The sequence below is a fragment of the Caretta caretta genome, chromosome 4 (genome assembly GCF_965140235.1).
Source record: "Caretta caretta isolate rCarCar2 chromosome 4, rCarCar1.hap1, whole genome shotgun sequence".
NCBI classification, from domain to species: domain Eukaryota; kingdom Metazoa; phylum Chordata; order Testudines; family Cheloniidae; genus Caretta; species Caretta caretta.
The window spans coordinates 20901501-20926963 of record NC_134209.1 but is presented as its reverse complement, the minus strand read 5'-3'; the positions used below and the strand labels follow the sequence as shown (position 1 = coordinate 20926963).

Sequence of the window (25463 nt, the reverse complement as noted above, 5' to 3'; positions counted from 1 at the left end):
GTTTCACGAAAAAGATGAATTGTGACCAGATGCTCAACACCATAGATATTAACAAGGGTGACAGAACACAAGCCAAAATAGGGAAAGAACAGGTTAAAGAATATTTATATAAATTAGATGTATTCAAGTCAGCAGGACATGACAAAATTCACCCTAGGATATTTAGGAACTAGCAGAAGCAATCTCAGCATTGTTAGGGATGATCTTTGAGAACTCCTGGAGGACAGATGAGGTCCCAGAGGACTGGAGAAGGGAAAACATAGTACCTATCTTCAAAAAAGGGAACAGAGGTGGCCCGAGGAATTATAGATCAGTCGGCGTAACTCCAATACCTGGAAAGATACTAGAACAAATTATTAAATGATCAGTTTGTAAGCAATTCGAGGGTAAAAGGTTAGTAAGTAATAGCCAATATGATTTGTCTAGAACAAATCATGTCAAACCAAGCTAATTTCCTCCTTTGGGGTTACTGGCCTAGGGGATGGGGGGAAGCAGTAGATGTAATGTATGTAGTTTTCAGTAAGGCTTTTGGCACAGTCCCACATGACTCATAAGTAAACTAGGAAAATGTGATGTAGATGAAAATACTATAAGGTGGATACACAGTTAGTTGAAAAATTATCCTCAGAAGAGTAGTTAATGGTTTGCTGTCAAACTCTGAGGCCATATCTAGTGGGGTCACTCAGGGGTCTGTCCTCAGTCTGGTTATTAGTCAATATTTTCATTAATGACTTGGATAATAGAGTGGAGAATATGCTTTTATAAAATGTGTGGCTAAAACCAAAGTATTGCAAGCACTTTGGAGGAGGGGATTAGAATTCAAAGTGACCTTGACAAATTAGATAGTTGGTCTGAAAACAACAAGATGAAATTAAATGAACACAAGTGCAAAGTACTTCATTTAGGGAGGAAAAATCAAATGCACAACAAAATGGGGAATAACTGGCTAGGCAGCAGTACTGTGGAAAAGGTTCTGGGCCTCGGGGGGGGGAAGGGCACAAATTGAATGAGACAGCAATGAACAAGGCTAGTATCATTCTCAGGTGTATTAACAGGAGTGTCACATGTAAGACCCGGGAGGTAATTGTCCCCCCATTCTTGGCACTGGTGACACCTCAACCTGGAGTATTGTGGCGTCCAAAACTGGACACACTTTAAGAAGGATGTGGACAAGCAGGAGAGAGTCTAGAGGATAGCAAGAAAAATTATGAAAGGTTTAGAAAATCTGACCTATGAGGAAAGGGTAAAAAATTTGTCATGTTTAGTCTTGGGAAGAGAAGACTGAAGGGTGGACTTGTCAACAAGTCTTCATATATGTTGAGGCCTGTTAAGATCATGGTGATTAATTGTCGTCCTTGTCCACTGAAGGTAGGACAAGAAGTATTCTGCTTAATCTGCAGTGAGGCAGATTTAGATCAGCTATTAGGAAAAACTTTCTAACTGTAAAAGTAGTTAAGCTCTGGAATAGGCTTCCAAGGGAGGTTGTGGAATCCCATCATTGGAGGTTTATAAGAACAGGGTGGACAAAGACCTGTCAGGAATGGACTAGGTATTCTTGGTCCTGCCTCAGCATTTGGGTCTGGACTAGATGACCTCTCGAGATCCTTCCAGCCTTACATTTCTGTGACTACACACTTGTGGTTTTAGAGATGTTTCAGGATGAAAACTTTCTGTCATTGGGTTGTACAATGAAAATTTGCTCCATGAATGACTTAATATATTCTATACAGATGAAGCTTATAAAATTCATCAGTGTGATGTAAGCGCCTAAATGCCATTGGCTTTCAGTGGGACCTGGGCTCCTAAGTCACTGAAGAAAATGTTACCTGCTCTGTACAGTTAACCCTGAGTATATGATACCAGTGCTCAGGAATCGACATTGGTTGCTGTGGATGTCTAGCTGCCGTTTATGGTGTTGGCTTTGGCCTACGAGACTGCAGAGAGGCAGACCCTCAGGCTGGCAGGTCTCAAGCTCTTCGCTGTCCTACTGCTGCAGCTGAGATCAGTGTAGGCACTCATGCTAGTTTCCTTGGCAAGGCAGGGTAAGGCAGACACAATAGGCCTGTGCCTCGGGATCCAGCCCCTGCGGCTATGTGAGCACATCAGAATCTGAAGCGTTTGTCATTAACGTGCGTTTGTAGCAGTGACTGTTGTGAAGAAAAGCTTAAGAATGTGGACAAAGCGTGGCACATGTGCGTGCCTGCGTCTGTCAGCTCTTGAAACAGTAGCCCTGAAAGGTATGAACTGCCTCATGTGTCTTAATGGGATGATAAAGGCCCTGCCGATGCCATCCCAGCAGAGAATCAAGCGCAAGAAGAGGGCAGTGGGCTTGGGCCACATGCAGATAAACCCCAGCTACAGGGTAAGTGGCGGACCTCTTCCCTGATCCCACTGTCGCACCTGAGGAGAGAAGGGAGCTGTGTGCTGCTGCCCTACCACCACTGCTCCAAGTAGGCAGAGGATGAGGCCACGCAGGGCCCACGTCAGTGTTCCTTGGTCCTGCATTGCCGTTTTCCTTGGCATGTAAGGGGACTGCTCGTGAATGCTGTCTGAGAGCCCCTCTGCTTATGAACTCCCTCCCTCCATTGATCCAAAATAGCCCAAATCTGTTAACCTTAAGGACAGGCTGCAAATCCCATGTGCTTGGGGGTCTGTGTAGGGTTTGAAGGTCCGGATACTCTGGACTTTTCATGCTGGGATGGAGGGATTAGGCAGGTGCTCCAGGTCGTGGGGGCACTACAGTTCTGTGAACAGGCTGATTTTACGTAGGGGGCAGTTTAATTTTATGTTCATATTCTTGATGTGAGTGGTGTTACCTGGCAAGGCATCTTGAGCCTCGGATATGTATTCCGATGTCTGTTGAAATAGAAATGAATTTTAAAATTTGTGCAATTAGGTCAAAACACAGAGTGAACTGAAGTATCGTTTTCTGCATTAGGATGTTTGTGGTGAAGTGCAGGCCTACACCTACTGTCCCACACTTGGACTCTTCACCCTTTCATTGGTTGACTACATGAGCAGGCGGAAACAACCACATGTACTTCTTTTTTTTTTTTTTTTAAGGCACGGCAAGTTTCTGAAGTTCATGCACGTGTTTGGGGGTAGATTTCTGAACACAGTAGAATATAATCTTTTAATCTTGAATAGTTTGTAATTCCATTTCTTTATGGGGGGGGGAAGCAAATTACTGTAGACGATACCTTGTGTGAATGGGTATAGTAAATGTGTAAACAAAATCTGTGCTATTAAGTACTAATTTTCAAATATCTGGCCATTAGGAAAGGACAGTCAGCATCACAGTTCCCATAGCGATATGCTTCAGATGAATGGCATTCAGCCAGAAGAAATCAGCAAATTGCGACAGGAGATAGAAGAATTGAAAAACAAGCATGAAGCGTTACAGGGACAGCTGAGAGAAAAGGATTCTGTGATTGAAAACATGGTAAGAAGTGACTGCTTCAGTATGCAGTTGCAGAGCTACTTAAAAATATTACCTTCATGAGGCTAGAAATTCTTCGCTGTGGCTGTCAGCACTAGAAAGACAATGGTTTGTTATAACCAGCTAACCACTGATTACAGCAAACATAGCTTGAGTTGTCTGCACAGAGCTTTTCTGCCTCAAACTGTGGGTGAGAGTTTGTGTATCCAAACCTACCACACTGCCAAATTGTTTGTACTGTGTACTCCAGGGAAAAATCTAGGCAGCTGTTCTGTACTAATTCAACAGTGGAGATAATGCCCCAAGGACATGCAGGCAGTATGGTTCCAACAGAATGTGAGCATTGCGCCCCGGCACATCCTTCTGGACAGAGGGCTGGCTGGATGGAAGGAGTGGAGGACCCACTAAACTGGTTACACAGATAAGGGGGACCTAACCATTCTAAGAAAAATTATGAACTGGTTACATGGAGACTAGTATGTGGTCTTATATGGAGCAGATCCAGCCACATAAAATTGGCCATAGCCAGAGCTTGCCACTATTTGTGCTAATGTAGACACCATTCTGGCTATTGGCCTGCATATGACATGCTACCCTGGTTGGCACGGCAGTTTTGGCCATCTCCCTGATCTCATAAGGACAGCAGAGACTTGGACTTTCAAAAAAACCAAAACCCCTCCCCTCCAGCGTTGGAACAGCCCAGTGAGAGTTGTGCCCCAGTTCTGAAGGAGGAGGAAGACAAACCTGGTGATAATCCCATTAGTACAAATGCTCTCTTGGATCCAGAGACACAATCCACCTCTAATTCCATGAGCTAGTGCAGAGAATGAACAGCGAACATTCCCTGTACTTGTAACCTGGAAACCTCCCACCCAATCTGACAGTGGCAAGATCACCCTTCTGGTGCTGATAGGTTTATTCCAGCCAAACTCACCTGGATAAATCCCTCCTCTGGTCCTTCCAAGTAATCTCCAGGTATCAGGAATATATCCAAGAATGAAACTGAAGCAGGAGGGCTTCAGTGTAGTATCCAATATCAAATTGATCTTTTGACCCACCTGATACCAGAAATTCTTGATACAGGGGCACTCCCAAAACATGCGAGATAATGTACTTCCCTTGGTGCTACATTTCCAAGAGCGGTCAGCATTGATCAGGCCCGTTACCATTAGCCTATGTGGGGACCAATATATTCAAAACAGTGTCTTTTGGTGAATAAGCTGTAGTCTCAGGTCTATAGTTGTTTTTTAACACTAAATTGTGATACTCTGTATCTCAGAATAGCACCCTGGGATCCCCGTGTTCACCATTGTGATATGATTGTGATGTGTGGTATGAAACTCACCCTTATGATATGATATGGGCACAGGGGTCCCACAGTTCCAGGTTGTACCCTGGGACTCCTCCTCATAGATATAATTGTATTCCATTGGGTTGGAGGTAGTTGTATACCTAAATTTCTATTCCAAGCAACTCTCAAATTATCAATCTTTGGCAGTTTTTTGGGGCCAGAAAATGGTAAAAGGATACCACTGGCCGAGTAAATCCAGGAAGTTTCCTCCAAAATAATTAAAAATTCTGGAGGTTCTGGAGCTCCCAGTGCCTCTGGGCCAAATACATTTGTAAGTAATTCTTTTAACTGGAGATATTTCCATGCTCTGGAGCAGGGCAAGCCAAATTCTTGCTGAAGATCTACAAATGGTTTAAATTTATCAGTGTCAGGTAGCTGTGACACAGGCATAATTCCTCTGTCCATCCAATCCCTCCGCATCAAGGTTTTGCCGCTGGTTTTAAGGAAAGGATTGCTCCATAGCACTGCCTCTGCATAGAAGAATGGATGGAAGGAGAACTTTCTAGCCAGGCTTGACCAAGCTTGCCTCACAGCCATTACTGTGGGAGCTCTGGAGCCATCAGATCTATAATAATTTGTACCTACAATGCCTGAAAGGGGGAGAAGGTTTACCTGTTCTCATTCCATCTGAATCCAAGATGGGGTCTGTGCGGGGCCTAATAGCCACAAAGGTGCCTGGCTTAACAAAAAGGAAATATGATCATTTCCAAGTTGGGAAAATGGAATCGTCCCAGAAACAGGGGGAGCTGTAATTTCTTCAGGGCCAGTCTAGATTTCTTACCTGCGCCTCAAATGAATGTTCTGAAAATATTATTGGATTTCTTAAAACTTAGTTTGAGGACTAGAACTAGAGAGACCCCTCAGGACATACAAAATTCTGGGAAGGACGTTCATATTCTGAGTATTAATTTTACTCCACAAACTGAGGGTTAACAAACTCCATCTCCACAGATAGTTAGCCATTTGGGCAATAATTGGTTCTATATTTATCTTAGGCATGTCTAAATATTTCATTTAAGAAGATTGCCATTAAAAGTCCCAGTCTGATAAAAGATCTTTGTGGGCATATTTGTTAATGTCTAAGATTTCTGATTTACTCCCAATTAATGGTATGTCCTGAGAGGAGTCCAAAATTATTAATAGTGGATAGAAGATTAGGAATGCTGACCATGGGCTTAGCTACAAACACAAGAGCATCATCTGTGTAGAGGATACTTTTGTGCTCTGTTTGGCCCGCCTTGATACCATGAATATGCTGATTTGCTCGGATAGCGATCTAAAAGTTTTAGAGGTAAATCAAGCAGAAAATGAGAAAGCGGCAGCCCTGCCTCGTACCTGTAGGTAATGGAAAAGGGATAGAAACAATACCATTGGTAACTACCCTGGAAGCTGGGTTAGAGTATAAAAGCTTAATCCACACCATACATTGTTTACCAAATACAAATTTTGTTATGTGGTCAAAGGCCCTTTCAGCATCTAAAGAAATAACAGCTAAGAGTTCTTTAGAATCTCTCAAAGCGGTAATAATATCCATTAGTTGATTCAAATTATTGGAGCCACAAAGGACGCTTATCTGATTTGTTTGTGTAATAAATTCACAATGTGTGTGAGAACTTTTTTTCAGTCGCATAGCAAGAGCTTTAGCTAAAATCTTAGCGTCACAATTGATTAAAGAAACTGGCCTGTAATTACTACCTAGTCCAAGGTCTTTCCCAGGTTTAGGAATAACTGAAATTACATCTTGTCTTAGAGTGGATGGGAGAGTCTGCTTTTTCTTGGCCTCACTGAACATATTCAGTAAACCAGGTGTTAAAGTTTCAGATAACTTTTTGTAAAATTCATTTGGGAACTCATCTGCGCCAGGAGTCTGAGACCAGGTTTGAATGATATGGAGGAGGGAGATGCTAAGGTGTACAAGACATTTAAAGAAAATGTATTGTAAAGATTTCAGATTACCCTAGAGACCAATTGAATGGAGTACAGAAACCTCAGATTGTTTGATATTATTACAATTTGTTGAATCTGTACATAAAATGTAGTTTATGAGAAAATGGATAATGGGGTGAGGGTTGAAGGTGATTATGGAAAACTGTTTGATCTGACAGCCCAGGAGCAATGGTTAGGTAAAGGCAGCGTGTGACCCAAAAAAAAAAAAAAATCCACAGTTTTAGAGGCTGCAGAAATTGCTAATATGTTGAATCAATGGACCATGGGTGGGTACAAACCCAGGGGAAGGGAAATCCCCATGTCACCCAGGTTAAGCGGGAAGAGGGTATTGGAAATAAACCTAACCGCAACTTTGAATTAAAAAGCCAGGGGAGCCTAGGGCTTAAAACCCTTTCTGAAAAGGAAAGGCTAGTGATCTGCCATCACTGTGGGTGGGGCTTCCGGCCATATAAAACTAAATTGGCCAAAATGTGCAGTAAGTGAATGCCCCTGTCGTTGCTTCAGAGGCAGTGGTAGAGCAGGAGGAAATCCTAGTGAACGATACAGGGATGGGTTTTAGGAGGGGGGTGAAGAATTTATTAAAAACGCTGTGTGACTCCATGTTAAGGCTGTTTTAGTGCCTGAGGAGTTCACCCTTGGTAACTGGTTGGTGAGATCTAAGTGTAGAGCACACAACCCATTTAGCGTTTGTGCCTGGCTTCCTAACAGTCTGCCCTGAGGTTAGTACTCACCTTCTTGAGTCACTATAGACAGTAACACACTAGTCCCTAAGTATGATGCTCAGTGTAGCAGAGTGGTATTTCTAGTAGTCATGATCTGCCTTCCTGAGAGAGGACACTGCTTGCCCAAGTCCATGAGTGGGCATGAGGCCACTCAAAAAACTAACGAATGTTACTTGGTGGTAACATTTGAGATGTACGTGGCCCGCCCTACTCACTCCTCTCTCCTCCAAGTGCTAGTAATCCAGCTGGGCTTTGGGGAGGAGGCAGGGGAAGGAAATAAGGAGGTTGGTGTGCTTTCACACTGCGTGTGGGTCAATGAGGGGCAGAGGGCCTTATGAGGGGTACTGCTTATTAGAGGTTTCCATAGATGCAGGCTGTGCTGTCACTGTATCCACCGTGGGTGTGAAAGCGTGAGGTCTGTCTCAAAGAATTCCTCGAGATACAGGTGAGGAACCCTTTTAGCTGTGAGAGAACACTTTAATAAATCTACTTTCATGGTTGCTTTTTCTCGTGTTGCAGAAGTCTTTGCAGTCAGAAACAGGAACAACTGAGCACTCGTCACAGATAGCTGCATCTGCTGGATTGGAGCAGGCTAATGAACTACGTAGGGTGAGTTCTTGATGCTTTGATAGATACTGAGTCCAAACTTCCTTTGTTTGTAACCTTGGAGTAATTGTGTGCGGTCATCCATTGGGCAAAGCTGCCTGTTATGGCTAGTAATAGCAGAGGATGGGGAGATGGTTGTAGGCCAAGTTTCCATTGACTGGTAACATTGGTTCCAAAGTGTGTGAATATTTAGACTTTATGTGCTGCTCTTCGTAATCCTGGAGCATCAAGACCATCAATCCTGAAAAGAATGAGCATAACTTTTGTGTTGAGGTGAATTAAGCCATTGGAGAAACTTACACAGAACTTCTGAAGATTCGTGATGGTCTGTTAGCAGTTGCATATCAGAAAACATCACTTAAATTCTGATACGCATTATAAATATATAGTGTTCAGAGCCCTTTCCACCAGGGAAAAGAGCACCTATATTAGGAAATGACCAAATGAAGAAATCTGTGATGTCTGTCTAAAAGTATTCCACTATTAATTTTATCCCAATTAGAAAGCACATTAATAGGTACAGTACTTGGATTGAGAAATGCTTTATCTAAGATAACCTGCATTTGGAAGGTTTCTGCAACATAAATTAAGATGCGTATAGAATAGCCAGCAGCCAGGAGAGTTATGAAGATGTAATCTGATAAGCTTAAAAAAATGTAACAAGTCTCAAATAGATGACTAAGAAGTTTTGCATTCCATACAAAACATTTGGCTACTTAAAAATTCCATGAGGTTATTAATGGTGCTGGGGTGGTACCCTTGAGGACTCTGTCAGCATGCCTAGCGTGGCATTGGTGGACAAATATGCCTCTCACCAGAGGTGCTGGTTTGTATAGTGGGGGTGCTGAGAGCCATTGAACCAAACTGTAAACCCTGGATATGACAGAAACCACTTCAAGCCTGGGCATGCGGCAGCAGCCCTACTTCCACCACCAATGCTTCTCACTCCTCACATAACTAACTTGAAATAACGTGGTCCATAATTTGTAGCTTTTACTTCCAAAGAGAAATTGAACTTTTGTCCTTACCTAACAGTCGCTATTCAAAGCAGTTGAATTCTGTTGGGGTTTTTTGACACAGGAACGAGAAGCCTTGAGGATCCAAATACAGTCACAGTCTTCGGACATCTCTAAACTTCAGTCTGAGAAACAGGAGCTGTTACAACAAATGGTAACTCAGTAGGACTCTTACAGCCTTTCCTGATCCTGGCCTTATTGATTAAAGTGTAGAAAAATGTTTTTCACTCTTTTCACTTTGTCATCATTCATAATAATACAGAGCCTGTTCAGAACCAAGCCCTACTGCTGGGGAAAAGCCCAGGTACTAAGCTGAACTATTTAAAGCTTTAATATAGAGTTTTAGGACAGTATAGCATCACCTTAATCAAGCCTAAAGTATAAGTAAAGCAGATCGAGCAGGGTAGTGTAATGATGAACTGCCCACTCCTGGGGCACAGGTAGGCTGTTTCTGGCATCAGATCCATACTGGTCTAATCTGGTGTAAATCCTGAGTTGTCAAACCTCCTTTGTTAAACACACATCCTTTATATCTTGTCTCTTAACACCACATAGGTGCAGATTATTAAACATCTATAAACATTCTATTCTAAATATATGTTCACACACAGTAACCCAAAATCCTTTTAAATGGCTAGATTTTTACTTCTCTTGCTAAAACTCTTAATTGGTACCTCCTTATCTGTCTGTTTTTAGCCATCACTATCCTCCTCCTTACTCAGTCCAGCTGTCTTTTCCTTGCTTTCCTGTATTCCCTTATTTCTGACGACAGCTGACTCGCTCTTACGTATCTGCTTCTTGTGGCCTTGGAGTTACGGGTTGGCTAGTTCTGCTCAGTCAATATCCATCCTCCCAAGTCGGTTTTCCTAGGGAGGTTTGCATGTGTCTGGTAAATGACACATTTGTCTGGTTTGCTTTGCCCTGTTATCTACACAGTCCAAGAATCCACTGTAGATAAGACACAAACCAACTTTCTGATTTTTACAACCTTTGAAAGCAGTGTCAACAAGACACATGCAGAAAGCAGAAAAGTTGCCTTTTACACATTCTTGAGACTGTTGATTATACACACGCACGAACACACACACACACACACTTCTCTAACATTATTTAATATACATTTATCTGACACAATTCGTTATGTATTTCTTAACACTACCTTGATGAAACTCCACTAACTTCAGTGAAATGCGGAGTCCTTATTTTCCTCTCATTTCAGTCAATATTCTGATGAGATAAGTAACAGTCAATTATCAGTTGATACCTGATAAGAGCTGGAGGAGTATGCCTTCACAGAACCAGGGCATGTGTTACACCATTGCATACTTGTATCACTTAAGAAGCCAGGGGAAAGTGGCTTAATATTTTAAACTCGTACTGTACATAACAAGGTCAGAAAAAGTGTTGTCAGTGTGTTTATTCCTGAATCTGTTGCCTACACCATATGCACGCTTCAGTGTGGTTTAATGGATGTAATCTTGGTACACAATTGAGTGGGGAATAATTACTTAAAATGTGTAAGAAAAGTGGACCTGTAATTATGAATGAGATTTAAAAAGACTAGCAGGTACGACAGTGTAATACTGTACATTTAACTGGCAATTTGTTGGCTTTGGATAAAGTAATTACATTGGCTTGGTCATCATATAGGGCTTCACCAGCAAATCTTCTACATGTGAAACTGCCAAAACTCCAGTTTGGAGGTTTTACAGATTGGGGCCACTGTTCTATTAAGCATGTAGTTACTTAGCACTTTAAGAGATGAATTTTAGACCCTGAGTTTAGAGATCACACTGATATACAAGAATCTGTCATTGTCTGTAGTTTCATGGCAAAGCTTATACAGTTACTGTAAGGGAAGCATTAACAAGACAATTTACAAATGAAGGAACTGCATCATCTGATATCCAGTACCTGGGCACAACATGGGTGCCCACTTAAATGGCTTTCTTATACCTCTGCAGTAATCGGGTATGGAGGTGGCTTGTGATAGTTGGCTTCCTCAAGGAAGAATCTGCTTTCAGGCAGTTCTTTGCCTTACTAGTGTCTGTTACTGCGGGATGTGCTTATGGAATGCCCACCAGCCTGCATCTCAGAAGCCCTTATCATGGCTGTACATAAACCTGTTGCTGTTTTGAGTGCTGTCAGATGCAAGTTCCCATTTGTGAGCTCTCCATCTGTCTGACAGTGTATAGAGCCCCTCAGAGATCGGTCTGTCTTTGATTTTGTCCGAGTACACATGTTGTACACAGTTCCAGCATGCTGGCTATGTGGTGGGAAGAAGTCTACAACTGGATGAGTGAAAATTACATTGACCACTGTGTGTATGATTGAAATATTAACTGCTCCTGGTGTTGAATATCTATTCCACAGAATACAGCTTCAGTTCCCGCTCTGGGCGACAACAGTGCTATAACAGCGGCAAAGAACAGTGAATTGGAGGGCAGATTGTTGCAAGAGATAAAAGAATTGAAGGTTGGTCATTGGTGAAACACAAAACCTGAAATAACTGCGTACTCAGTTTTCAGTTATGGTCACAATTTTGTGAAGTGCTTCAGTATTAAAGGTGACCTGCAAGGGTGGGGAAGGGAGGGTGCTTCGAGTTTTTGGGAATTGACTTTCTTTTACTATATCCAAAAATCTTAAGCTTTTTCCTGTTGAGTTTTCACATTAGAAATCCGGCTCTTGTCTGCCCTGACAGATTTGGTCTGGAGAGCTTGAGAAGTGACCTCAAGAGTCAAAATGAAAGTTAAACAGTTGAGGATGGGAAAGGCATTTTTAGTTGAAATTAAATACATGTTAAGAAAACGGAGTTTTAAACTTCAGTGACAGGCGGACAGCAAGCCTTTATTGAAGATTTAATGCTCTTGGGCCTCTAATGCTTGAGCACTAACCTTTTCTTCTCAAAATGTTCCTTCCTAAGGCAGTCATAAAAATTGGGGTAGATGGGGCTTGGTGCTCCTGAACTTTTTAGAATAAAATGGTGCATGCGTGCATACCTGTCAAGTCTTCCTTAAACATCAGAAAGCAAAACCCAACTTGAAAGTGTCGTCCAGGTCACCTGAAAGCTGTGTTGAACGGGAGGGGTTGTAGTTGTAATAGCAGTCCTGCCTGGATTGCCTTGGAGATTGCAGCCAGGACTTGGGTGTGACTGGTAAAAGCTAGATGCACCTTTGACTTCTTTCTCTAGTTCCCAGAGTTCACCATCCCCACCCCCCAGGTATGAAGTCTTGTGTCTTTACCTCTTTGGGGTGGAATCCTGCAATTCTCCCACTCAGACTGGGTACTGGGCCATAGCACATTGTGTACCAACCGTGATTAACGCGGCAGGTCCAACTTGATTCAGCTACCTGCAGTTCTTCCCTTTGGGAGTTGTGACCAGTGGTGAGTACAGTGACCCATAGCAGCCTTCTTAAAACAAAGTATTGTTTAATCTCTGGATCTGAAAGCATGGGCTCCTGCTGCTTTAGCTAAAGGACAAGCTCATAGCTTGAAGGCAGTAGCAGGTTCATAAACCTCTACACATGACCTGACGGCTAACGAGGGACAGACACCGCACATGCAGGGGTAGGGGTTGTAGAATTGAAGCTCCAGGCAAAGTAGAGGCAGGAATGTTGAGCTGTCATGAATGGTCACTTGAGTGACTTGAATGAACTGACTGCTTGGGATGTTAGTGACTTTCCTATTTTTGTGACTATTGCCAGAGTGAAGTTAAAACACTTTCTGAGGAAAAAGCTTTGCTAAAGCAGCATCTGGACTCAATCAACAGTACAGTTGCTGTCTTGCAAGATGAGAAGAGCAAACTCCACCAAGAAGTTACAGAATCTAAAAAAGAACAGGATGACCTCCTGGTACTTCTCGCTGATCAGGATCAGAAAATACTTGCACTAAAGAACAAGCTCAAGGAACTTGGGGAACCGGTAAGATGCCTACCGTCACTCCCAGTATCTACATTGTATAGGCTAGCAGTTGTAGAAGCAGACAGAAGAGTTGGCAGAACTTACAGACCTATCCCCTATCTGCCATAAATAAAGCAGGTGCACAGCTTAGGGATGCAGCTAGATCGTGGGCCAAACTGGGTATCAGCTGGGGCCCAAAGTAGGGGGTTTTGCCCCCATATGCACCTGGTACAATGAGTGTGTGACCATCTCTCCATGCAGGGACCTTGCCACAACCCTGCCTGCCTATTTCACCTTGAGGTTTGCTGGCTGTATTACATTCTCCATGGAGCCACCGCCCTTGGACTATTAAAAAGCTACAACTCAAAAAGCTGCAGCCTGCTTATGAAGTGGAATAGAAGTGCCCTGGAGTTGGCACTGGCTTTCAATGATCTTACATGTGGAATTTAATGAGTTGGTTTTAACATACATAGCCCAGTGGCTTCGGACCTGATTGCATGTCTCTCTCTCTCCATGACACATTGCCACAGTTATAAACAGGGTCACTCTCAGGTTTAAAACTCGTGCCCCCCTTGCTACTCCAGAGCCTGGATTTTGTTACCCATCTGGAGACATTGCAAGGCCCATCTTTTTGTCTTCTCCTCACAAGCATGTTCTTTAAGAACCATAATCAGGGAGGCTCATGGACAGGAATAACTGCTAGTAGCTTTCAGCGTGTTGCTGTTGCATGCTTGCTAGAAAATAGGTCCAGACAGCTCTTGTGTGCAGGAACCTGTCTTGGGTTAAAAGTTGTCTTTCAAAACCACACATGGCTATTTTGTACTTCGTCTGCGAGTGGGTACGTCCCAGCGATACATACATACATATTACTACCAGATAGTAATCCACCAAGTGCGCACACTAGATGGGCCCCTTTCAGGGTGCATTGCTTCTGACAAACCCCACCATAATTTACAACTGGGCTTGTGCATCGGATCACATGTAACTGTCACTCTTCTGCTTATGTGGTTGGCCAGGTGACTTTTGGTTAGATTTCTTCTTTGAATACAAGTACTTCATGTGCATCTCTAAATCCTGTGTCTCTCGATGTGAGGTCTAGCCTTTTGATGGCACATAATACCCCTCTTGGCCATGCTACACTGGTTCGTAATGTCCTAATTCCAGTCAGTTTTGAAAGAAATGTGTGGAAATGTTTCTGTTCAATATTTCTACAAACTTTGGTCCAAGTTTAAATAGAGAGGGTCCGTACAACATTCTGTGGAAAGTTTGTGGGTCATCCAATTATTAAAGAAGTCATAACACTTAATGGCTTCATTCAGAGGGTTTTGAAGTACTGCATAGACATGAAGTCTCAGCAATCAGTATGGTAGGTACTCTCATTTTACTGGTGGGGAAACTGAGGCACAGAGGAAGACTTACCCAAGGGCACAGAAAATAAGTGACAACTCTGGGAAGTTCTGTGTCCAAATCCCCTGCTTTCACTCTAGACGACAGTTTTCCTCTTCCCAAGACTGAGTCAAATAAAACCCGTGGATCTCAGGAGTTGACTTCTTAGCTTTGATGTCAGGAGCAGTGTGGTAATCCAGGATGGTTGATGCCTAGAAGTTGAAATACTGATATAAATGCAATTTGTATGGTAATTTTAGGTTTGCTTTAGGCTTGTTTTTCTTTACTTTGCAATTTGTTTGGTCTCTGGCTCATACTCCCCTCAAATGTTGCTTCTCTCAAAAGAAATCCCTGATTTTTATTTCAGGTGGAAGATGAGGATGATACTGAATCTGGAGACCAAGGTGATGAAGATGAGGATGGGGAAGAGGAAGACTAATAGTGCTTTAGTGTCACCATGACAAAATTAGAGGTTGCATTGTAATACAAAATTAAACTAATGCTGTTGACCTACAAAGTAAAACATCCACTTACGGAAGCAAATGGGGAAATAATGTTCTGATTTTCTGAAGTGAAGTGTTTGGAAACCACCATAGGCGAAACAAAAATCACTGTTAAGTTAAACAAAAGCATCCCAGCTTCTAACAGTTTAGAAGCCGCTTTAGACACTGTTTAAAGCATGAGGGTGACAATGCTACTGCCGTAGTTCATTGTCGTTTACAGAAGTTCTGTGCATTTGTCTATCATTTTAATGTTTCTTTGGAACTCTAAGGTGATTAAATACATATGTATTTGGTTTAACATCTGTTGAATGGAATCATTGCTTCTACATTCAGCATGAAGCTAATCAGAACTCATAGGTTCCTTTAAAATAAGTGGCTATGTTGTGGGATGTGGGAGTGGGGGCTGGATGAGTTGGGGATTGTACACACCCAGCAGCTTCCAGTTCAAGTGTACTAAAACCAATTGAACTGAACAGTGTTGCGTGCCTTGACACCTGAAATGGCTGCACCGCAGTCTGTACCTCAGCGAAGAAATCCAAGGAAACTGCACCATTATGCTAACAATGAGGATGGAGTTGCATAGAAACTTGCAACAGTATGGTAGCATTTCTAAGCTGAACATCTCAATATTTAAAAAACAAACACACACAACTCATCCGAAAAATTAAATGTGCTACCAGATCATCATAAATGATTGTTGTATTCTTGAGTCAAGAAATGAAAAATACAACTGATTTATGTAATTTATTGGCTTTTATGCAGAGTAGATAAGAGAATAGATTTTAAAAGAGAAAAATTAATACACAATGCATACATTTCGTGTTTTGGTAATAAAAATAGATATGTCCATTTAGTATTCATTCACTTAGTTCTCTTGTCTTGTTTTTAATTGTGGATTTTACTGCTCATTTGTATTTGAATCAGAGAGGCTTAAAAACACCAGTCTGGCTGGATAGATTAAAAGGGTGCTCTCAAAGGTACTGGTTTCATAGCTCGTTAAGCTAACTTGATGATGGTGAAGGGTCAGTTTTTGAGCTGTTTAGCAGTTTGTAAGAATGAAGCTTGTCTTTGATTCTCCCAAGATGCTTTCATAGCCCAGGACAGTATCTCATAAGCCAGACAAGTAAGATTTAGACAAGTGAATGAAAATGGTTGGCTGGCTATATTATAAACATTTTAAAATTCTCTTGTATGTATTTATCATCTCCTGGTAACAGCTCATTTATGGGTTGAGTTGAAACCATCCTAAAATAAGGAGTTAGGAAGAGAGTTTGCTTCTGCAATCCCTTTATGTTCAAACTTATTGAAGTCTGTGGGAGAGGAGTAAGGGTCAAAGGCCATGGCAGAGTAGAGTCCTGGGCCGTATTGACACAAAGGAGAGTTTCTGTGAAAGGTTTTCAGGTTGTTTGAAGCTTTATGCATGTTTGAGTAGTCATTTTAAAGTACACTTGGCTGCACTGTGAATTCTTCAGCCTGTTGACCTAGACTATATAATACCCTATCACATCCTTAACTAAAACCATGTACCATATCTTGGAGGGTCTTTCCACTTTAACTAGCCAACTTGGTTTGCCTGTAAGTGGTGCAAAATAACCATGCCTCTCTGAGTCAGGGGACAAGCATATATTCAAGAAGTCGTCCTGACATTGTTCTGATTGACATATATTGGAGTGCAAGACAGTATGGAGACCGAGTAGCTGGGAAAGCTTAAACGTGGCCAGCCATTGACAATTTACTACTACTTCTGGAATTAAGCAGAAATCTCAGTGTGTTGCTCAAAGGAAAGCTGGGGTTTGTCTTTGAGCAGTGTCTCTACGGGTGCCTTCCCTGGCTAAGTCTGCTCCATATTGATGACCTCTTGCTTTTCCCAGCCAGACCATGGAAACCAGGCTTTCGTATGGCAGTGCTTATGTAGCAACGTTGGTATTCGAATTCCAGCTTCACTAGCTAATGATGCTAGAGCTGGTCCAACCCACAGGCCGCAGTGGTATAGTTCAAATAACAAGATAGTGTATGGCCTGATAAAAACAAAGCATTGTTTAATCTCTGCTAAGGGGAGGTTGGCTGAAGTTTGCTTAGAAAGATACTCTCCAAAGGTCAATGAGTATCTGCTGATCTTAGGTTAAGGAGAGCCCATGAACGCTCTAACTGCAGGTCCCGGAGGAAGGATGTGAAAGACTCCTGCTATGAGGAGAAAGTGAAGAATTCATTTGTATGTGCAGCAACGAGGGGAGAACTACACAAAATGTGTGTGTGATCCTGCACATCTCTGGGTGGCTTCAGTGACTGAGAGCTCTCAGTATCTCTTCACAACACAGCAGCTTCAGGGCAAAGTGTGCCTATGTGGTATTAGTGGCTAAGACTAGACTAGAGAAACATACACAGCTGTTTCACCCCATTTACGCTTGTAGGCACGCGGAGGGATAGCTCAGTGGTTGGAGCATTGGCCCTGCTAACCCTAGGGTTGTGAGTTCAATCCTTGAGGAGGCCATTTAGGGATCTGGGGCAAAAATTGGGGATTGGTCCTGCTTTGAGCAGGGGCTTGGACTAGATGACCTCCTGAGGGTCCCTTCCAACCCTGATATTCTATGAACATAACCATTGCATTCCTGCCTCAAAATATAGCCCCTGGCAGAGATGGGAGACTAGGTTCTCTTCTAAATACAGTTGGTCTGAGACCTTAATAAAGGTGTTAACCTTGTAATTTCACACAGCAAAGACACTTGGCTAAGTCAGCCCACATTAAAGGATTACGGTCACATCTGACTAGCTCAGAATTAGGTTAGAATGATGGAAAAGCAGAGTTGCTGTCTCCTCTCTCAGCCTCCATGTCCCCACCCCGCCGGGTGTCTTGTAAAGCACAATGCCCGAATCGGGGAAGTGGAGGAAGAGAAGGAGTCTGGCCTGTGTATGCAGTCAATCACCCAGCCCCCAGTTTGGAATGGCCTGTATTTTGGTACGGAATCGACTCTATGTCAGAACAGCAAACACAGGGTGAGAACAGCCCGTATTTAATTCACATGATCATGCTGCTACATCTGCCTATTCAGGAAATCCGGTTGTAAAGTTGATTCTCCTCCCCGACCTCATCAAAATACCTGCTGGATAATCAAATAGCACCCGGGGATGCTGCTTGTGGTGACTAATAAAAGGGTTCAGGGTTCTCCTATTGACGGCTGTAGAGCACAGAACCGAGCTGGGCTAATAAGGGCTTGAGACTTCAGTGATCCCAGCATCTGAGCTATGCTAGGATCTCCTTGGGGAGGAAGGCTGTGTATGCGGCTGGAGCACTGAGCTCCCAGTCACAAGGATAGGCCTTGCAAAGCTAGGCGAGGAAAAGCAATGTGGTGGGGAAGAACCAGGTCACCCATAAGGCTGGCTGGGAAACAAGAATTCCATTTCACTAACGATACTGCGGTTTCATTACTGGCTTTTGTTCTGAATTGGGATGAAATTCTAGAGCCCCGCTATAGAATAGGCAAGCTATTCTAGAGGGTCAAAGCAGGGCCTTGAACCTGGGTCTCCCAGATCACAGGAGACTGACTGGTCTTAGGGGAAGACTATCCCCACCCCCCAACCAATGAGGAACTTGGGACTCACCATGCCTGCTTTTATGTACCAGATATGTGACACGCAGTTGCAGCACAAAACACACACACAGCACAATGGGACTGACTCAAAGCCTGCTGAAGGCGTCCAGCTGCTCTAACGCATGCTCACCATTGTATTGCGTGTCTAACACAACGTAAGAATGGCCCTACTGGGTCAGACCAAAGGTCCATCTAGCCCAGTATCCTGTCTTCCGACAGTGGTCAGTGCCAGGTGCCCCAGAGGGAATGAATAGAACAGGGAATCATCAAGTGATCCATCTCCTGTTGCTTATTCCCAGCTTCTGGCAAACAGAGGCTAGGGACACCATCCCTGCCCATCCTGACTAATAGCCACTGATGGACCTATTCTCCATGAATTTATCTAATTCTTTTTTGAACCCTGTTATGGTCTTGGCCATCACAACATCTTCTGGCAAGGAGTTCCACAGGTTGTCTGTGCGTTGTGTGAAGAAATACTTCCTTTTGTTTGTTTTAAACCTGCTGCCTATTAATTTCATTTGGTGACCCCTAGTTCTTGTGTTATGAGAAGTAGTAAATAACACTTCCTTATCTACTTTCTCTACACCAGTCATGATTTTTTAGACCTCAATCATGTCTCCCCTTAGCCATCTCTTTTCCAAGCTGAAAAGTCCCAGTCTTATTAATCTCTCCTCATATGGAAGCCATTCCATACCCCTAATCATTTTTGTTACCCTTTTCTGAACCTTTTCCAATTCCAATAAATCTTTTTTGAGAGGGGGTCTTGCAATATTTGAAGCCCTAGCTCCTGGAACAAGGTGAATGCATGAGCATCCCAGTTTGATTAAAAAAAAAAAGTTGCGGGGGGGGGGGGGTCTCCTTTGCATGCAGAGCAGCACCAGCAGTTCAGCAAAGCCAGAACAAGCTACTCTTAAACGGAACCACCAGCAGCCATGCAGGGGTTTGCCCCCGTGTAACTGAACCGGTGCAAGTTTCTGTGTAGGCAGAGCCTGAGGTTCCAGCTCTTTGGCGGGGAGGCGGGGGGAGGGGAGGACTTGCAAATGTGAGGCTCAAAGACTCCAAAACCAGCTGAAAATGGACCTCCTGTTTATTATTCTTTAAAAAGCTCATGATTCCTAAGCCAATGCCAGGAACTTTGGGTCCTGACAGGATTTTTGACCACTGAGGAGGGTGATGCTGTGTGTTTTAAACTAACTCCCATGTGAATGATGGGGTCTCTCTTTGAAATCTTGTCCATAGGAGCAGGTGATGGAAGGCATCCATCCAATATTTCCATCTTGATTTCCTTGCCTGCACCTTCCTAAATTCTTCCCAGGAACATCCCTTTCCTCAAAAAAAAACTTGCCACGGAGCAGATTCTCCACACACACACACACCCTGTCGCCCCCGCTCGTTGCTCGTGGCAGTTCTGACAGCCATGTGGTTTTGGCTCCAAGCACATGGCTTTACCAGAACTTTGTTCTATTCATACTCTGTCTGTCTGCTGAATATGGAGCACAGGGCTGATGGCATTTGGAGGCTTGCTACGTTGCTGGTGATCTTTTACCAAACAAAACCCAACAATCAGCTATGTTCAGTTAGCACAAATTTTGTTGGAAATTAAGAAGGCAGCAAACTAGACCACACCTTAATAAAATCTCCATGAAAGAAGGGGCAATGTCTGTGTTCTCCACCAGGAGAACTTGTCGGGGTATGGGGATTTCAATCATCATGTAACTCACCTGATTTATTGTTTCAAACCCTTGATTTAAACCAGTTTTACAAACGCTCGAGCCCAATTTGAAAAGTTATGATTTTGCAATCTTAGCTTGAAATTTACCATGAACTAAATGATTTTTTTCAAAAAGACATACTGAGTGGGCGGGCAGCTCATTTGGCTTTGTTTTACTCTGCCCAGGCAAAGAACTATATGTTGACAATATTAAATGTGTATTTTTAGTACTAACTTTTTCTCTTTGGAAAATAAGTGGCATAAATTCTTTGAAACTTAAAATCAACACACCTGAAGAGTTGTTTGAGGAGTCAATGCATTCAAATAGTGGAGATTTGTAGAAGCTGTGTTTTTTACACACACTTTCACTAACATTGTGTTAACATAGCAAAGTTAACTTCATAATGAATCTTTTAACATTCATGGTGAAATCCTGACCATAAGACCATAAGAGCAGCCACATTGGGTCAGACCAAAGGTCCATCTAGCCCAGTATCCTGTCTTCTGACAGTGGCCAATGCCAGGTGCCCCAGAGGGAATGAACAGAACAGGTCATCATCAAGTGATCCATCCCCTGTCACCCATTCCCAGCTTCTAGCAAACTGAAGGCAGAGGGGGTTTTGCCACCTCCCCCTCCGTGGGTGCAGAATCTAATGTGCAATTCAAATTGTCTGGTCTGTGCTGTACTTTGCATTGTACCAGATGCCCAAAGTGGCTGGGTCCAGCTGTAGCTGTTTGTGGGCAAGGACCTTTGTGCTAGTGTGTCGGGGTCAGAAGGGAGCATGTCAGGGTATGAGGGGCACGCTGGTGGTGGAAAGGGTATGGTGAGGGCAGGGAGAGCCATTTGCAGTCTGTATAAGCAAAGCCCTAGGTGGGAGAAACCCCAAAGCTGGCCAAAGTGTTGACAGTCCAATGATTCAGGACGAAATACACGCACTTCTTCTATTGTCAGGTTGCAGAGTAGCAGCCATGTGTTAGTCTGTATTCGCAAAAAGAAAAGGAGGACTTGTGGCACCTCAGAGACTAACAAATTTATTTAAGCATAAGCTTTCGTGAGCTACAGCTCACTTCATGGCAAGAGAGACCATGCATGTGAGCTTCACAGGAAGGCTGCTACCCCTGCTCCCTCTTGGAGAGGTGGTACAGGGGGCTTTGCCTTGCTTACCAGAATAGCACAATCTAAAACCCTAAGCCCACCAGCCAGGGGCTGAGGTGTGTTATATAATTGCCTCAACAAGCTACTGGGGGCAGAGGCGCCATCTAGTGGTCATCACCGCCTTTATGAGCGCTAGAAAGAAGTTCCAGCTTGCTGGGCAGGTTGGTTGTAAATTAGAAAGGCCTCAGAGACTCAAGCTTGTGAACTTTTCAGAGGTCATCAGCTTTCCCGCAGATCCCACTGCAAACGCTCAGTCCTTTGACAGGCAGGCAGGTACACTGAGGAAAGTTGCCCTGCGTGAGCTGAGTGATTGTGGAAGGTGCTGATGAGGAGCCCTCTGCCTACATGCGGTGAGTTTCCCCATGCTGCCTTGACAATGGGACCCCAGCATGTGGGGGAAGGACCATTGCAGATTTCATGCCTATCCCACCTTTGGCTATTCATCACAGACTGCCCACAAGGGTGTTAGTAAGTGAGGGATGACTAGCACCAATCGCAGGGGGGCCACAGGGAACAGGCCCGCAACTAGCAAATCACTTTGCCCCTGAGCAGCCGTCATCTTGTAACCGCTTTGACTTGTGCTGGCTTTGGAAGAGTGACACTGAGTCCCCTGAGCATCCTCCCATTGGTGTTCAGCATCTGGTGGCCACTGACCCAGGGCAGGCTGTGCACACCAGAACAGCTGCAACAGCAGGTTTGCTTTGACATCCAGGAGGGCCCGGGTTCAGTCCCCCCAGCTGAGCATTGCATTGCATCTATAGAGGTTATCACAAGGATCCTAGCTCCATCGTTGGACAGATCTTATACTGCGTAACTTAACACAGAGCAGTAAGTTTGGGTCTTGTGCTGATATCTGTTTTCCTGTTGCCGTTTCATTCTGTGTCTTTGGTCAATGGGATCTAACCCTTTAAGAACAGGGCCTGGCACAGGGTGTGGGAGGTTGTGTGGTGTGACCAGAGAGGCGGCAACCCTGCCTGTGTGTCCGAGTTCCAAAAGAGTCAGGAAAGAGATGTTTATTAAATAAAGTTCTGAGAGCAGCCTCATGCCCAAGGGGTAACATTGGCATTAGTTAGGGACTGGGTGGTGTGGGGGTGTTGCTAATGGGCTACAGAGCCTTTCAGCTGGAGGTCAGCGCTCTGAATCATGTCAAGTAGTGATCAAAAGTTCTTCCCAGCTAATGGATGTTTGGTGACTCCAATATGAGATGAATTTGGTGGGTCCCCTCCGTGATCACAAACTCCCTCCCATGCCCTGCCCTGGACCGTTAGTGCTCTGAAGCTCTTTCTCTCACTGTGTGTTTGTACAGTGCCTATCACAATAGAGTCCTGGTCTCAGCTTGGGTGTCCATCCATCAGCAGGGTCCAAAATTACCTCACTCGCTATTAGTTTGTAAAAAGAAAAGGAGGACTTGTGGCACCGTAGAGACTAACCAATTTATTTGAGCATAAGCTTTCGTGATCTACAGCTCACTTCATTGGCTGCATCAGTTTGTGTCTCACATGCACTGAGGAGGGGGCCGGGGGGCCTCAGGAGATGGACCAAAATGATAAATCAATTGGGTTTTTTTAAATCTCATGATGGGTCGGGGGTGGAGGGGGTTGGCTTCATGTTGGGGTTGGCAGCTCAATCTGTGTTGCTAATTGGCCCTAGGCCACACTCCATTACCAGGATATGTCTGTGGGTGGCAGCATCAGACCAGACAACAGCCCCAGGAAGAAGAGTATAGACAAGGTACTGCAAAACGTTCCTGTGTCAATGCAGTACAGTATAAGAAGGAGCTAGCCAGGCCTCCTCCTGCATTTCAGGTACAGGCAAAATTCCCGCTAGAGTCGCTGGGCATTTTGGATGCACAAGGAAAGCAGGGTTAGGCCTTCAGTGACTAGCAAGTAGGACTGCTTTGCCCCTTTCAGAGGTAAGCTAATTCTGACCAGAGCTTTTGTAGGGAGGGGGTTTCGCCCCAGTTCCCAGAAGTGAGGGGGTTAGTGATTGGTGGGAGGGATAGCTCAGTGGTTTGAGCATTGGCCTGCTAAACCCAGGGTTGTGAGTTCAATCCTTGAGGGGGGCCATTTAGGGATCTGGGGCAAAAATTGGGGATTGGTCCTGCTTTGAGCAGGGGGTTGGACTAGATGACCTCCTGAGGTCCCTTCCAACCCTGAGATTCTATGATTTGCTCAAGATGACCTAGCAGACAAGCAGGGATTATAATTCAGGACGTCCTGAGTCCCATCCTTGTGCCCATTCCTCTCTCGACCACTGCAGCTTCAGAGTTACATGAATGGCGTCCGCTCCTAAATGACTTTTGAAAATGGGACTTCAGTGATTTTAGCTCTTAGGTGCTCGTGGCCTTGATACAAAAGAGGTTCCCCACCTCTGCTCTAAATGAGTCTCCTGTTCTAAAGCTCCAGGCCGGAGTCCCACATTTACCCTGGCTGCGTTGTGCTGCTGTAATGCGACAGAGCAGCCCGGCCCGTGGAGCCGGGTTATGGCGCTGGGTTTTGCCAGGGAGAACTAAGCAGTGTAGCATAGTGAGGAGCTGGGGCTCCTGCCGTGATTAACGCTGGCAGGTAGGGTTGCTGCTGCCAGACGTATGAAGAGTGCACCGACGTGGATGGATGTGGGTGGGCCAAGGCCCTGGGCCTGCAGACGCTCACATAAAGCTTAGCTTTACTCCCGTGAGTAACCCTACTGACGCACGTACATGACTGCTTGCAGGCTCCGGGCCCAGGCCCAGAACCGGACACCTTTGTCGCTGCCTCGCTCTGAGGGGCGGGGTTGTAGCTGTGGGTTTTGCCAGGACATTTAATACCATGAGGCTTTGAAAGGCTTTCCATCCCCATCAATTCTTAACCCTTACCCCCACCCCATCCCCACCGCTGCCTCTGGCTCCCCTCTGCACCAGCCTGGCCATTTTCTCCCCCTCTCCCCCTCCAGCTCAGCCACCTACGTTGAAAAGGCGCTGTTCCCGTGGCTCATTAACCAGTCTGTTGTTCTGGGGGTCGGGGGCTTGTCCTTGGATGGACTCGAGAGCAGGTACGTTGGGCACCCACCGCAGGCACAGCTGCTGCAGCGAGTACAGGTGTAGCCAGCCCTTGGCGGCCAGGGCCTTCAGCCTGCAATCCCTCTGTGCACCTTCTGCTCAATAGTCCCTCCCTTCACTCTGGGGGGCCGCCCTAGAGGGCTCCACCTCCCCTGTGTGCTCCTTCCCGGTGTGTTTGCAACAGTGGCATTTGGATCAGGAGGGGAGTCGGGCAAAGAGCCGTGCAGCCTGGCTAACACTGGCTGGGACTCAGCAGAGCTGGGTTCTCCCCTCTTCTTTGTGGCCTCTTGGGTAAGTCCCTTCACTCCCCTTTTCCAGGGTTTCCCCCTCTCTGACGGTACAGGCTCTCCTTTGCAAAGTGCTTTGCGATCCACAGGGCAGAGCTCGGCTTTCTTAAGATAGTAATTCAATGGAAGCCAGCCATCAGCAGCTGCGGGCTCATTCCATGTAGCAAAGTGGGACTGTCAAGCTAACACCGCTCAGCAGCTAAGAAGAGACCCGCTCCTTAAAAAGAAAGGACAACAAAAGGAAGGGGAAGATGGGAGGGGGTCCAGGTAAATGAGGGAGCAGACGTTTCAAATTCTGCCTCTAGTACATCGTCAGGCTGCTCACGGCAATAAAACTGAAGATTTTGCTGCAGAAAGAGAGATTTCCTAGGGCTATCATCCACGAGCATAGCGCGAGACGGAGAGGATAAGGTGCTCGACAGACCGAGGCACCAAAATCCAGCTGAGAGAGAAAAGTTTCATCTAAGAAACCAAACAGAAAGAAAATCTCTCTAGCTTCCTCAGTCAGAAGTCCTTCTACGGGAGGCCCTTTGAGGCCGTGTGATGTAGGGACCAGGAACATGGGAGCCACGGAGCCAGGTTCACTTCACACAGCAGAGTCTCCCCTACAGAACAGGATCTGTGTCTCCACAGAGTGCTCTGCCCCTTGAGAAAGCACCTCGGCCGGCTTTCTGCCCACAGAGAGCTTGGCAGAGTCCTGGGGTGACATGGAGTCAGAGTGTGAGGTGAGGAGGGACATCTCGCTCATCTAATCAGACCTCCTGTACAGCCCTGACCACCAGCACCCCCGCACGAAACCCCACAACTGACATT

At 44.7% G+C, this 25463-nt stretch overlaps 1 protein-coding gene and 1 long non-coding RNA gene across 3 annotated transcripts in view; one reads left to right on the top strand and one right to left on the bottom strand.

Moving 5' to 3' along the window:
- The window catches only part of USO1 (USO1 vesicle transport factor), a 64299-nt gene extending 49132 nt beyond the window's left edge, over window positions 1-15167 (top strand). For both annotated transcript variants that reach the window (XM_048846645.2, XM_048846646.2), the window contains 6 exons: window positions 3279-3442; window positions 7979-8068; window positions 9146-9235; window positions 11455-11556; window positions 12786-13001; window positions 14734-15167. In XM_048846645.2, the coding sequence (XP_048702602.1) occupies window positions 3279-3442; window positions 7979-8068; window positions 9146-9235; window positions 11455-11556; window positions 12786-13001; window positions 14734-14805 (734 nt within the window). In that variant the 3' untranslated portion in view covers window positions 14806-15167. The remainder of the gene's footprint in view (window positions 1-3278; window positions 3443-7978; window positions 8069-9145; window positions 9236-11454; window positions 11557-12785; window positions 13002-14733) is intronic.
- Window positions 3277-9211, bottom strand: LOC142071829 (uncharacterized). The gene is made up of 2 exons (XR_012668009.1): window positions 9094-9211; window positions 3277-8306 (listed from the first exon to the last, which is right to left on the bottom strand). It is a non-coding gene; the product is annotated as an uncharacterized LOC142071829 (long non-coding RNA).
- Window positions 15168-25463: the final 10296 nt, after the last annotated feature.